Raw genomic sequence first — 14,816 nt, forward strand, 5'->3', positions numbered from 1 at the left:
TCCCAATGTTGACATAACTCAAAATTACCCTTTTATCAGGAATATTATTTTACTTTCTTACTGTAGTAATTTTCGGGGTATTACATCAAATATACAATCAACCCTTTTTATAACAGCTATCCACTATAATAGCATTTCACTATATCACCTAAGTTTCTAGTAAAACTAATTTTTATGTTTTATTTTAATATTTTATAACAATTTTTCACTTATAACAACATTCATAGTTATGGAGTACATTCTTCGTTAAATTAGTTCTCTATAATGGTATATTGTCTAAATTTTTAAGTAAAAGTATAGCTATTTCATATAAGCAAGTGTATTAATTATCATTTATTAAATGAAAACAATATTAATTAAAATATTATTTCAATAAAATGATTAAATTTCATGTGAAAAATTCTATTAATCATATTTCGTTAAATGAAAATAACCTTCAATGAGTGGAATTAAAAATATCAAATTATTAGACTATTAAGTTTCCTAATTATATATTCTATTATAAATTTGAAACATCATAAACTTATAAATTGATTACGTGAATTTAGGAACTCATGATAAATTAATTAATTTAATTTGATAACTCATATTTATTAATTGAACTCATTAGAGTTATAAACTTTATAATTAATTATGTGAAAGAATGTAAAATAAAATGTGCATACAAGAAATAATGCATGCACCTATTTTACGTCTTTTAAATTTATTGATTTGATTCTCACTTTCTTTTTTTTTTTAACATAATTCACAGTTTTTTTTATTTTATAGAAATTCACAATATAAATACTATGGTAAGTTCACAATGATTATATCTATATAACAACATGATGTCATGAGTGTCTAATAGTCACCTCTCTATAGTAGACAAATAGCACTAATAGTCACCTCTCTATAGTAGACAAATAGCACTCTTATAGAGAAGATTGACTATTTTTGAATTTTGCTCATTATATGATTTGAACTTAACTAGACAATAATCGAGTTAAATTTGAATTTATTTTTTAATCAAATTCAAATAATGAATGAGTACAAATATTTCTGGTTTAAATTTATAAATTGATGGTTAATATTCTAATTTGTTTCAGTTTGTAATAATAAGCGGTCTACAATCGTAATGTTGAACGATTTATGTTTATATTACAATTTCGAAAGTTTATATTTAAATAAATTCAAAGTTATTCATTTAAAAGTTGTTCGATATTATTTTGTATATTAATGAAGTTATAGATTGTGATTATTAGCATAGTAATTTATGCACAAACAACATATCAAATAAAGTTAAAAAATATTACATTTTAAAATAATGGTTATTCAACTGTATATAATTTATACCATTAGAAAATTAAATGATAACACATCATTTAGAAATAAATTTAAGTAAATTAATTTTTAAAATTTGATTAATTAATAAATCCCATTAAATAAAAATATCAAGGTAAATTAGTACTTTTCAATTCAATTTGCCTTGGTTTGTGTTTATTTCTTTAACATTTAATAGTCAACAATACAGTTGGGAATTGCAAATACAAACATATATATTGGTAAGTGTTTAGTAAAATAGTAAAATACGAATTTAAATATTGAAGATAAATATAGTCATAAATTCAGGAAGCCGAACATATATCATGAAACAACCACCAATCTATCGGTCTACTATTACGTACGACGGGATGCATAAAATATCCTCTAAACAACAAAAACGAACACATTATTAAGGTAAAATGCAAATGTTTAAAGCTTGTTTCTAAACCATAAAACACCTTTATCATTATCACCCGCATCTGGTTCAACGTAAACACACTCCTTCAACTCCCTCCATATCGCCTTATAAACGGGTGTCCCATCGAACTGGTAGTATTCCCCCAAAATCGGCTTTATCACCTTGGTAGCCTCCATTGCATGATAGTGAGGTATTGTCGGAAACAAATGGTGAGCCACGTGTATGCGGGTTATGTCATGGAAAACCTTGTTTAAAATCCCATAATCTCTGTCCACGGTCGATAAAGCTCCCCTCAACCAGTCCCACTCCGAAGACTCATAGTGCGGCAAAGATGGGTGAGTGTGTTGCAAATACGTGATCATTACTAAGAAGGCATTAACCACCAATAATGGCACCCCGTAAACGCTAATAACCCAACCTACCCCTTTGGCCAACACGAGAAGGTAAAGAGCATAGGTGACAGCGAGGACGCCGGCGTCGGAGACGTATATTTGGAGCCGTTGGCGGTCGGAAAAGATGGGGCCATAAGGGTCATAGTGGCAAGCTAACCTATCGTAAGGTGGACCAGTGATGTTGAACAGTAAGTAAAGCGGCCAGCCGAGGGTAAGTTGAATGGAGATTTCCAAAAACCGGCCTAGTGGATTATTGAAGTGTTTAGCCCACCATTTTAAAGCGGATTTTTTCTTTGGAACGAAGACTTCGTCTCTTTCGAGGGAACCAGTGTTGGAATGGTGACGGCGATGGCTATATTTCAACGAGAAATATGGAGTTAATAGAAAAGTGTGGAGGATAAAGCCAATAGTGTCGTCAAGCCATTGATAATCACTGAAAGCTTGATGACCACATTCATGGGCAAGCGCCCAAAAGGCGGTGAAAATACAACCTTGCATGGCCCAATAAATAGGCCAAGCCACATACGGGAGAGCTTGAGGAAGGCTAGGGAAGTAATTGGTGGCCACATAGTAGAAAAGAGAGGCCAATACAAGGTCGTAAATAAGATAAGAGAATGAGCGTAAAACGAAGCGCTTGAAACAGTGAGGTGGGATGGCTTTTTTTATTTGACACAGAGTGAAGGGTGGCTTTGAGCATGGAACTCGCTTCAGTGGGTTGAATTCGGGTTTTTTGGGACTCGGTGGAACCGATGTTCTACCTCCAGCACCCATATTGACTAGGTTGAACCTTGTGAAAGCTATGTCACAAGCACACTTAACACTGGAGACTAGAGAAGAAGGATATATATATATAGATAAAAGGAAACGATTAAGGCCAAATCAAGGTTTTAATGATGAACAGATAACTAACGAAATTTATTACTGTCAACTTTGGCTCCTTTGACTAACCATTAACTAACTAAACTTATTGCTGTATATTAATTACACGAGTAGCTACCTAAATGCAAATTATTGTTTTTATTTTTATATTATACTTAATTTCATTAAAATTAATTATTTTAATAATCATAATTTCACCATTAAATTACATAAAGCAATCAAGTTCGGGTTGTTTTTGTTTTTTAATTTAACCAAAAATTTTAAGTTAATTATTTGAATTAAATATAACATCAGTGCATAAACTAAATCTTCAAATTAACAAACCAAAAACTTAAAATAAAATTATTTTATTACATTTAATGAGACTAACACTGTCCTAAAAAGAAAGAAGACTGACTCTAAAATTTAATAATTATGGAGGCGAAGACTGCCTCTTTCACTCCCAGTGCCTCCCCTTACCATTCTTGGCACACGAATTTAATACCGTTGTTATGGTCAAGGCTATCAGTAATCTGCTAAATTATTTTCTGTACTAGTCATAGAAAACTATTCTCCACTTTCAACAATTAAAAGTTGTTATTCTCTATACTTTTACGGAATTTGAGATCTGTGATTTAAAAGTTTAAAATCCAATTTCCTTATTTTCTTCTGTTTCAAAATTTAGTTCAACTATTTAATATGTTTATTTTTTATTATTTTTATATCACGTTATATGAGGGCAATTTAATTATTATATCAAGTTGACCAATTTCGGCAAAATAACAATCTTAATAATTAGACTAAAATTTTTAAATTAGAAAAATAGGACTTAATTGGTAACTTTTTAAATATAGATGTTAAATCTTAAATTTTATCAAAGTATAAGGATTAATAGCATATTTTAACCTACCATTTACAACTTAGGTGCAATAAGTGTATAAGTTGAAATTATTTTTAATATATTTTTTTTTGAATTGTGTTATTTAAGTGCTTAATTCTTTTATTGTTCATTAGAAGAATTGGAGCAAAAGAAGTTTTAATATTATTTTTGACAAGTTTTATGATTTAGATCTATTTAAAAATCTCAATTTAACCCTACTTTAAAGTTTTTGATTATATCTTGAGTTACAATACTCTTATTTGGTCCCATAATTTATTATTTCGGAGGGAATTGAAAGATTTAATCCAACTATTTCAATACTCAAAACCTAAAAACATTGAGAAAATTCCAAAAATGACCTTGAAGTTTGTGCCAAAAATGTGTCAAAACCTCAAAAAATTACTTTATTTCATTAAGGGCACTTTGGTTTTTTATTTTTTTTCTCTTATGCGAATTTTAACCTATAATTACATAGCTCTAGGATCAGGATTAGAGTTGGTTGCACTCAATATTATTTTGTTTTTCTGTTTTCTTCTCTACAAGAGTTGCTAAACTATATTTCTAGTCAAAAGAATTCCGAAGTTTTGATTATTCAAGTTTATGAGATCTAATTCGTTTTTATTATTTCTTTATCTTTTTGGTATTTACACAATTTTGTTTTAATTACAAATATTCAAGTTTATTAAATATAGCTATTGTATTTGATAGCTTGAAATATTTGCCTTATCAATTAGTGTTTTTAGATCCATAATTGTTTAATTATTCTAATACTTGTGACAAATAACGTTATTGGGTATAAGTTAGATATACAATTCATATTGTTTGGATATGTGATCTAGTCTAAATAAACCATGTTTATGTGTGTTTGTTGGCTAGAATTAGGTCTCTTTAATTTTTAATTGTATTGATAAATTTAATCCTACACACTTCGTTATAGGGTTATCTATTAATAAGAGAAATAATTTCAATGAGCTTCCTCTTAGTTGTTGAGAATGTAAGGAGAGATTGGTTACTAGGTGCGATGTTAGCAACTATAACTAATTTATTAAAGAATATCAAAATTATTTTTATATTGATGATCAAACACATGAATCAAAGTTGAGATTTTGTCTTTGACTAGATTTACATTCAGTTGGTTACTTAAATTTCTATTTGCGATTTCCCTTTGAAAGTTTTAAATTTCAAAAAACCCTAATTATTTTTATTTCACTTGTTTTTACTAAAGAAATAGAATTATCACTAATCTCTGTTAATTTGACCCTGCTCATTGTTGTATACAAATTTTATATTTTTCTTATTTGGAATTTTATTTTTGTTGGTTCCAACACCAACTAAAGTTGCTCGGGATTGGTGTGGATAATTTTATTTCTTTTCCTGCCTCAATCTTCTCATACAAGTGAACTCCAATACAATTCTGAGATTAAGAAAATTGCTCAAAAACTAAGGAAATTAAATTGCAATCGAACCAATCGTCTTCATCTACTAACCTAGACACAACACTCGATTTAGTTGATTCATCTAACTCGTCTGAACTAGAAGAAAAAATAGTTAATTAAGAGACAACCATAAGAGAGTTAGCCACCCCAAGTCTGAATTAACAACTTGTTTGCATCCAGTACCCTGCATTAGAGACATATTTTGAATTAAACCTAGGCTAATTCATTTGTTGCCTACTTTTCGTGGTTTAAAAATGAAGATCCATATACGCACTTGAATGAATTACATGTGGTATGTTCTACTATAAGACCTTAAGGAGTATCTAAATAACAAATCAAGCTAAGAGTATTTCCTTTTTCATTTGTCGATAGAGCAAAGGGTTGCCTATTTTATTTACCTTTCGAATCTATAACCACATAGACATACATGGTAAGGTTATTTTTAGGCAAATTTTTCTTCCTTCAAGTGTTACTTCTATTAGGAAGAAGATTTGCAACATAAAGCAAAATGACATAGAGACTCGTCATGATATTGGGAGAGGTTCAAGCAATTATATGTTAGTTGTTCACAACATGAAATTTTAGAGCAATTGCTCATCCAATATTTTTACGAAGACTCTTACCCATGGAATGAAAGATGATGGATGCTGCTAAAAGTGGTTCCATAGTGGACAAAACTCCTCTATGAAGGTAGAGAATTGATTTCGATCATGGCCTCCTATTCACAATAGTCCTGATTTAGACAAGACGTATCAAGAAGAGTTATCAAGGTAAATTTATCTTCTCTTGAAAATTGAATTTTTGAACTAACTTCTCTTCTTCAACAAATTGTTGTAGGACATACTTAATAGATGAAGGCTTGTGAGATCTGTGCTAGTTTTAGTCACACAAATGGATTTGTGTCGACATTCACATTGACGGCATTGGTTCAATTTTTTTTAAAAAATAGTTTTTTTTTATGTTTTTGGTGTCAACGTTCTCATTATCGGCACTGGTGTGCTTTTTGATTTTTTTTTGTCGGCGTGCTCTGGTTGCTATCAGTGGTGGAACACTAGCCTTGAGAACATCAGTTTTGTTCTTGAAGCGACAGGCATCGACTTATTCAAAATTGTTACTTGATTCGAAAAAGCTAAGAAAAAATGAAAAGAAGAGAAAGAGAAGAAGAGAGCAAGAACAATATAGACTTGAGAAATATAACAATTAATAATAACAATAATTAATTGTAAAATAATTAAGAGACTAATAGGGTCAAACGAAATGAAAAATCAGAAACAAAAGGAGATAGTAAAATAATTATTCCTGGAAAGAAAAATAAATTAAATTGATAAATTTGACCTTCAATTTTATGGTTTCAGTGTACTTTACTTAAAATAAAATATATTTTTATTCTCTTAAAAAAATTGTATATAAAATTAAAAGTTTAAGGAATTGAAGAGTAAGAATTTTATTATAATTAAATCTTACATTAAACAAGGGGTTGTATATAGGGCTTTTCCATGCAATTTAAACGTTTATTTAATTAATCAAAAGAAACCATTAAATTCCATTCTGTCTTTCCAATTCTAAAACAACAATTTCCTTTATCAGCTTCGTGCCAACTTTAAAGAGTCAAGAGGGAGACATGAAGACCCATATACATCTTTTTTCTTTAATGGTTTCTTTTGATTAATTAAATTCCATTAATGCAATTAAAACCATTGTAGGTGATTCATTGACTTTTTTTTGTTGTTTGTTCACTTTTCTTTTATCAATACTAAAGCTAGAAACGGTGGTTCTTTTATTTGAGATGTTTTATCAATAAAAATTCCATTAATGCAATTTAAAACCATTGCAGGTGATTCATTGACTTCTTTTATTGATTGTTCACTTTTCTTTTATCAATACTAAAGCTAGAAATGGTGGTTTTTTTATTTCAGATTTGTTATCAATAAAAATTTCATTCCAAACATTTCAATTCCTTAAATTTTACATTCCAAACAATTCCTTTCAAAAACCACATCGGTGTCAACAACGAAAACGTCGGCACCAAAAAAGAAAAAAAATTATAAATTGGGCAATCATTAGGGATGATAGAAGGTGGTGCCGGCGGTGAGATAGCTGACACCAACATACACTGTAGAAAATAGGTCATTTTCGTACAAGATTTTGTACCTTGGTCATTTTCATAAATAATCAATTTATTTGAGTCTATTTTGAAAAAAATATCGAAATAAATATTCAGATTTAGATATTTGAATGCATTAATTTTTTTTAATTTTTAAATCTTCTACTTTAAGAATTGGACAGATTAAATCAAATGTTTAGTAAATTCATGCAGCGACCTATTTTTGCCGGTGTTGAAAAAATTGATTTCGAAGTCGAATTGAGTAAATCGAATCAATCCAAAAAAATTTAGTTGGGCAACTACAAGTCGAATAGCATTAGAAAATAGAATTATTTAGCAATTAATTGTATAAGTCGTTGTAGAAATATAACTTCGGTAATGATAATATATCGCAAAGAAAATAGAAATAGAAATAGAAATAAAGAACACTTTATTCTAATCAATATTCTAATAGGAGTGAAACACTTTATTCTAATCAATATCAAATAGATGGAGTTTAATAAGGTTTAAAAAACCTTATTCTAAAATAAAATAAAAGAAGTATAATTCTATAGGGATTTTACTTTTATTTCATTTTACAACAATATTTTATTTAAATAAGGATTCGGGTCAATTAATTCTAACAATCTCCACCTTGACACGAATTCTTAATGAACAAGTTCTTCATCGCGAACTCTCAATGAACAAGTTCTCCACCTCTTCCATAAAACCCCTTAAGAGTTTATCTTCAACAATGAACACAAACCAAGTCTAAGCAATGCTCAAACTTACTTATAGGAAGTGACTTAGTCATCATATCTACAGGATTTTCATGAGTACTAATTTTACTCACAACAATATCACCACGAGCAATAATATCACGAACAAAATGATACCAAACATCAATGTGTTTTGTTCTCTCATGAAACATTTGATCTTTTGTAAGAAAGATGGCACTCTGACTGTCACAAAATACTGTATTGATTTGAAGGTCTTCATTGAGTTCACTAAAGAGTCCCTTCAACCAAATAGCTTCTTTACAAGCCTCAGTAATCGCCATGTACTCAGCTTCAGTGGTAGACAAAGTGACTGTAATTTGCATAGTGGCTTTCCAACTGATTGCACAACCTCCAATTGTAAAGACATAACCTGTGAGAGATCTTATTCTATCGAGGTCTCCAGCAAAATCAGCATCAACATACCCAATGACTCCATCTATAGTTCTTCCAAACTGTAAGCAAACATCGGTAGTACCTCGTAACTATCTTAAAACCCACTGAACTGCTTTCCAATGTTTTTTACCAGGATTCGCCATGTATCTGCTAACTGCACTAATTGCGTATGATAAATCTAGACGTGAACAAACCATGGCATACATGAGAGATCCCACTGCACTAGAGTATGGAACATGTGACATGTACTCAATCTCATCATCTGATTGTGGAGACAAAGCCGATGAAAGTCTGAAATGGGTTGCTAAAGGAGTACTAACTAGCTTAGCATTCTGCATATTGAATCTGCAAAGAACTTTCTCAATGTACCCTTTCTGACTTAGGTACAATTTACTTGCTTTTCTATCTCTAAAATTCTCCATACCAAGTATCTTATTTGTTGGTCCCAAATCTTTCATCTCAAATTCTTCACTTAGTTGGGCTTTGACCTTTCTTATCTCTCATTTATCTTTTGCTGCTATCAACATGTCATCAACATAAAGGAGTAGATACATAAAAGAACCATCACTGTTTTTCATAAAGTAAACACAACTGTCAAAGTTACTTCTTTTAAAATCATGAGAAGTCATAAAGGAATCAAACATCTTATACCACTGTCTTGGTGACTGTTTCAAACCGTAAAGGGACTTTTTCAGTAAGCAAACATAGTCCTCTTTTTCTGAGACTGTAAAACCCTTTGGTTGTTGCATGTAAATATCCTCCTCAAGTTCTCCATGCAAAAATGTAGTTTTAACATCTAACTGCTCAAGATCCAAATCATGCATGGCCACAATACCAAGCAAAGCTCGAATCGAACTATGCTTCACAACTGGAGAGAACACATCTGTCAAGTCCACTCCTGAAATTTGACCCTTTGCAACAATCCTTACTTTATATCTGGGTTCTTCAACTCTTGGAGTCCCTTCTTTCTTCTTAAACACTCATTTACAACGAACAACCTTTTTACCTTTAGGAAGTTTCACAAGATCCCATGTTTTAATTTTCTGTAGTGATTCCATCTCCTCTTGCATAGCAAACATCCACTTTTCTGAGTCTTCACAACTAACCGCCTCAGAATAATTAGATGGCTATTGGTTTGCATCTATATCTTCAGCCACATTTAAAGCATAAGTAACTAGATCAGCCTCAGCATACTTCTTTGGAGGTTTAATTTATCTTCTAGTTCTGTTTTTGGCGATAGAGTATTGTGGTGAAGGAGCAACTCTATTTTGAATTTTTGTACTGGCTTCAGTAGTCGACTCTGTTATAGATTCTGTATTAATCTGATGCTCCACCTGCTTTTGATTTTCTTTATTGGAAGAGTCTTTAAGAGATAAGTTAGGTAGCATAGCAATTTCATCAAAAATAACATCTTTGTTAAACACAACTTTTCTATTTTCAGGACACTATAACTTATACCTTTTTACACTAGCTTTATAACCAAGAAAAACACATTTAATGGATTTCAGTTCCAATTTTCCATTATCAACATGAGCATACATAGGACAACCAAAAATCTTTAAATTAGAATAGTCAGTAGGATTACCAGACCATACCTCTTGTGGAGTCTTTTTCTCAAAGGCAACGGATGGAGATCGGTTGATCAAAAAACATGCAGTAGAGGCTGTTTCAGCCCAAAATGACTTTGGTAAGTTGGCATTTGACAACATACATCGAACCTTCTCCATGATCGTTCTGTTCATTCATTCTGCAACGCCATTTTGCTGTGGAGTATGATGAACTGTCAAGTGTCTCACAATCCCTTCTAACTCGCACAGTTTATTAAATTCATTAGAACAGAACTCTAAGCCATTATTTGTGCGAAGGTATTTTATTTGATTTCTCGTCTGTTTTTCAATCATGGTTTTCCAAGACTTAAATGCAAAAAAACACATCATTTTTCTGCTTTAGGAAGAGCGTCCACACTTTTCTGGAAAAATCATCAATAAAAGTTAGCATATAATTAACTCCACCTATCGAAGGTACTCTGGATGGCCCCCACAAGTCAGAATGAATATACTCCAACGTTCCCTTCGTGTTATGGATTCCTTTGGTGAATCAAACTCTTTTTTGCTTCCCAAAAACGCAGTGCTCACAGAACTTCAGTTTGCAAATTCCTTGCCCATCAAGAAGTCCTCTTTTGCTCAATTTTACCATGCCATTCTCACTCATATGCCCTAGGCGCATATGCCAAAGTTTAGTAATATCATCATCTGACAAGAAAGAGGATGAGACAGCTACATCACCAGTAACAGTAGAACCCTGCAAAACATATAACTTGGCAATCTTTCTCTGCCTTTTCATCACAATGAGGGAACCTTTGAAAATCTTCAAAACCCTACTTTCAGTTGTGTATTTGTACCCTTTTAAATCAAAAGTACTCAACAAAATTAAATTTCTCTTTAATTTTAGAACATGTCGTACGTCACTAAGTGTTTTGACAACTCCATCAAACATCTTAACTCTAATTGTTCCAACACCTGCAATTCTACATAAAGTATTATTTTCCATCAAAACAATACCTTCAGACACTATATCGTAAGTTGTAAACCAATCTCGATTGGGACTCACGTGGAAGGTGCAACTTGAATCAAGGATCCACTCATCGTTCGCTTTAGAATTGTTGACAGAAGTGACTAGAAGTTCACCATCGTTGTAGCCTTCTACAAGATCAGCTTTACCAGAATTTTCTAGTTGTTTTCCATTTTGATTTGCAGCTTCCCTTTTGATCTTGTTCTGTAGCTTGTAGCACTCAGATTTAATGTACCCTTTCTTCTTGCAGAAGTTACAAGTTTTACCTTTTTTTGAAGACTTCGATCTACCCTTAGATTTACTGTGAAGATTCCATTCTTGTGTCTTTCCACGATCATCATCAGCATTCTAATCTTGTCTTCCACAAATAATAAGACCCTCTCACTGAGAGTCAGTTTTAATCACAAGATGCTTCATCTTATCATAAGAAGTTAAAGAATCATAAACATCATCAACTGTGAGAGACTCGTGGCTATATAAAATTGTATCTCTAAAGGTTGAATAAGATGGGGGCAACGAACAAAGTAGAATCAACCCTAGATCTTCCTTATCATACTGAATCTCCATGACCTTTAAATTTGAGAGAATTTCTTTGAACACTGTTAAGTGTTCGTGCATAGATGCACCTTCTTCAAACGATGAGCATAAAGACGCTGCTTCATATGCAGCTTGCTAGTTAGAGTTTTCAACATACATATTTGTTCCAACCTCTTCCATAATCCAGTGGCGGTCTTCTCCTTCATCACATCCTGCAAAATTTCGTTAGACAAATGCAGATGTAACTATGTTAACACCTTTCGAACCTTGTGCTTCTTCTCTTCCTCCGTCAATGTTGAAGGCATCTTATCTACCCCTAACAGGGCTTCCTCTAAGTCCATCTGTACAAGAACTGCCTGCATCTTTATTTGCCACAACGCGAATCTGGTGTTGCGATCCAACAGCGAAATTTCATACTTCAAAGACACCATTATCGAGATTGAGATGAACAACTCGGAAGCTCTGATACTAATTTGTAGAAATATTACTTCAGTAATGACAGTTTATCGCAAAGAAAATAGAAATAAAAATAAAAATAAAGAACACACAGATTTTACGTGGAAACCCTTTTGGAAAAAAACCACGAGCAGATGAGAAGAAAATTTACCATATCGAATTCGAATCATTACAAGAGGAGTAGACTATGTCTATTTATAGGCTTGTAAAATCATATCCTAATAGGAGTGAAACATCTTGTTCTAATCAATATCAAATAGATGGAGTTTAATAAGGTTTAAAAAACCTTATTCTAAAATAAAATAAAAGAAGTATAATTCTATAGGATTTTTACTTTTATTTTATTTTACCACAGTATTTTATTTAAATAAGGATTCGAGTCACTTAATTCTAACAGTTATTAAGAATAATACAGAGACTGAATTAAAGTGAACTAAACTAGAGAGATTTGGTCAAAATATTGAGTAATTTCTTAATGTGCAATTAAGCTACGGCCTTAAGAAGCAAATTGACGAAAATAATAAATTAAACTAGGGAGATTTTATATGCGTCATATAAATACTTTATTATTTTTATTTCTATATCTATTTATTTTCGATTTCGTTCTATATTTATGTATATATAATATTTATATCTATACATTTATATATTTTCTTATATGTATTTGTATATCTTTTCAACAATCCAAATTTTTTTATTGCATATTTTCTAAACTCATTGCACTTCACTTGCATACAAAAAACTACTACTATTAGGGATATAAATTACCTTGTGTGTTCTTTTCTGCAGGTTTCTTTATTCCCATACCACTTAGTTGCCTTTTACCTTTATCCTTTCATACCTTCCCGAACCATGTTCAAGAGAGCCAGCATTAAATGTGCTAGAGCTAGTGGATTCGGTTTTAAGCTTGTTGTTAATTCTTCTCCTCCATCCTTCTAGATTGTTTCAGTAACACCCCTCCCCCGATCCGGTCGTCAGACTTGAGCTATAGAATACTACCACAGTTAACCAAACATTCACAAATAAATTCAGCTTTAAACATTCCATTAAATTATAAACATTATATAATCCAAGCAAAATATGGTTTATAAACATATTCGAGTCTAAAACGAGCTTACGAAGCTCTTAAACCAACTCGGAAACAAGTCAGGACTAATTTGAAACTTTTATGAAAAGATAGGTAAAAAGCAAAAACAGATGTCATATGGCTATGTGACTAGGTCATGAGATAGGTTGAGACCGTGTGAGATTAAAACACATAGTTGTATAGCCCAACCTTGTATGGGAACTAAAGCCGTATATGCAGAGTCACATGGCCGTGTCGACAGGCCTTGTAACAACTGTGGTTAAATTGGACCTAATTATAGAACTTTGTAAATATTCACACGACCATGCCATATGCCCGTGTATGGCACACGACGTGTGTCAAACCGTGTATGCCTAAATGGTACCCTACAAGGCAAGTTACCACACCAAACATGCAAATATACCACAATCATGCAATATATCGTTTCTCAACTTGTTAAAATACACTAAAGCATGCCAAAACAATACTTATAACATTCATCCGAAGAGTCTGATCAATATACCACAATTGACACCTCAGTTCAACAATTCATATTCTACCATTCATCATCATTCATGCCTCAATATTCATTATTAACATTCACATATGTTCATCATTTCAAATTCTAAGATTTCATCAGCAAAATTGATCCTTTCTAAGTGTCAAAACTATCAAGTAAAATAAACCATATTGACGAAAACATATATGCAACTCATGTTGCAAATCAACCAAAATAAGATCATCACTTCCAAACATTACTTATATCCACATCAAAATAAACTGATTTCATAAGTTTCAATCTCATTCACATATGCATATCCATTAGCTTGAGTAAATCACATCTCAAGTTTGTTATTCATTTGCCACTTCATTTATCATAATAATACCAAATCATTCAATATCAGCACATCATTAGACCAATATCATGAACATTCAAAATAACTTAAATGCAGATAAAACCATATATACATGCCACATAATCGAATCTAGAATAAATAAAAATTACCAAATCAGAGATTGGATAATGTGAGCTTCGAGTTGATCCAACTGACGCGTTCTGCAAAATAGTCTATTTAGAAACAGAAAAGTAAACAAGATAAGCATTATGAATGCTTAGTAAGCTTGTATGAAATTTATTTAACCTACCTTAATAAGTTTACAGTTATATTTTGAAAACCTAATATAACAAGTACAAATATTAATTAGCATCCTGTAACATCCACAAGTACATCACTTAACAGTTCCAAAGGTTAATACATTTGACCAGTTATAACTCAAATCATTTTGTTTATTTATCATACGCAACTTAAAACAATATAACTCACCTCAATTCACATTTAATTAAATGGACTAGATATTATACAGTTCTATGTTATCACAATTTAGCAACATGTGAGATTATCACACACGAATCAAATAACATTTCCATAGAAACCATTTAATCTATATAAAAAATGTTCAACAAATACAACATTTATGTCATTCCATTCTCATGTATCCATTTCAGATTCGGTATTGACATTATTTAAACAATTTCATTTCATATCATGTTTATTTTTATCGCCTAGAGAACTATAGCGAATATAACTCGGATACACGGGATAATGATGCTCACACAAGATGACAATAGGGATATTAACCATTA

General features: G+C 31.5%; 1 protein-coding gene across 1 annotated transcript; it reads right to left on the reverse strand.

Moving 5' to 3' along the window:
• Nucleotides 1–1,514: 1,514 nt before the first annotated feature.
• On the reverse strand, nt 1,515–3,056 carry LOC107921339 (delta(12)-fatty-acid desaturase FAD2). The gene has a single exon (XM_016851212.2). It carries the CDS (start codon nt 2,881–2,883, stop codon nt 1,732–1,734), a length of 1,152 nt encoding a protein of 383 aa, XP_016706701.1. The 5' UTR covers nt 2,884–3,056; the 3' UTR covers nt 1,515–1,731.
• Nucleotides 3,057–14,816: the final 11,760 nt, after the last annotated feature.

Source organism: Gossypium hirsutum, chromosome D01, assembly GCF_007990345.1.
Source record: "Gossypium hirsutum isolate 1008001.06 chromosome D01, Gossypium_hirsutum_v2.1, whole genome shotgun sequence".
NCBI lineage: Eukaryota > Viridiplantae > Streptophyta > Magnoliopsida > Malvales > Malvaceae > Gossypium > Gossypium hirsutum.

What these genes read in the sequence shown, in the direction of transcription:
- LOC107921339 (XM_016851212.2), bottom strand. Translation starts at nt 2,883, where the DNA reads ATGGGTGCTGGAGGTAGAACATCGGTTCCACCGAGTCCCAAAAAACCC.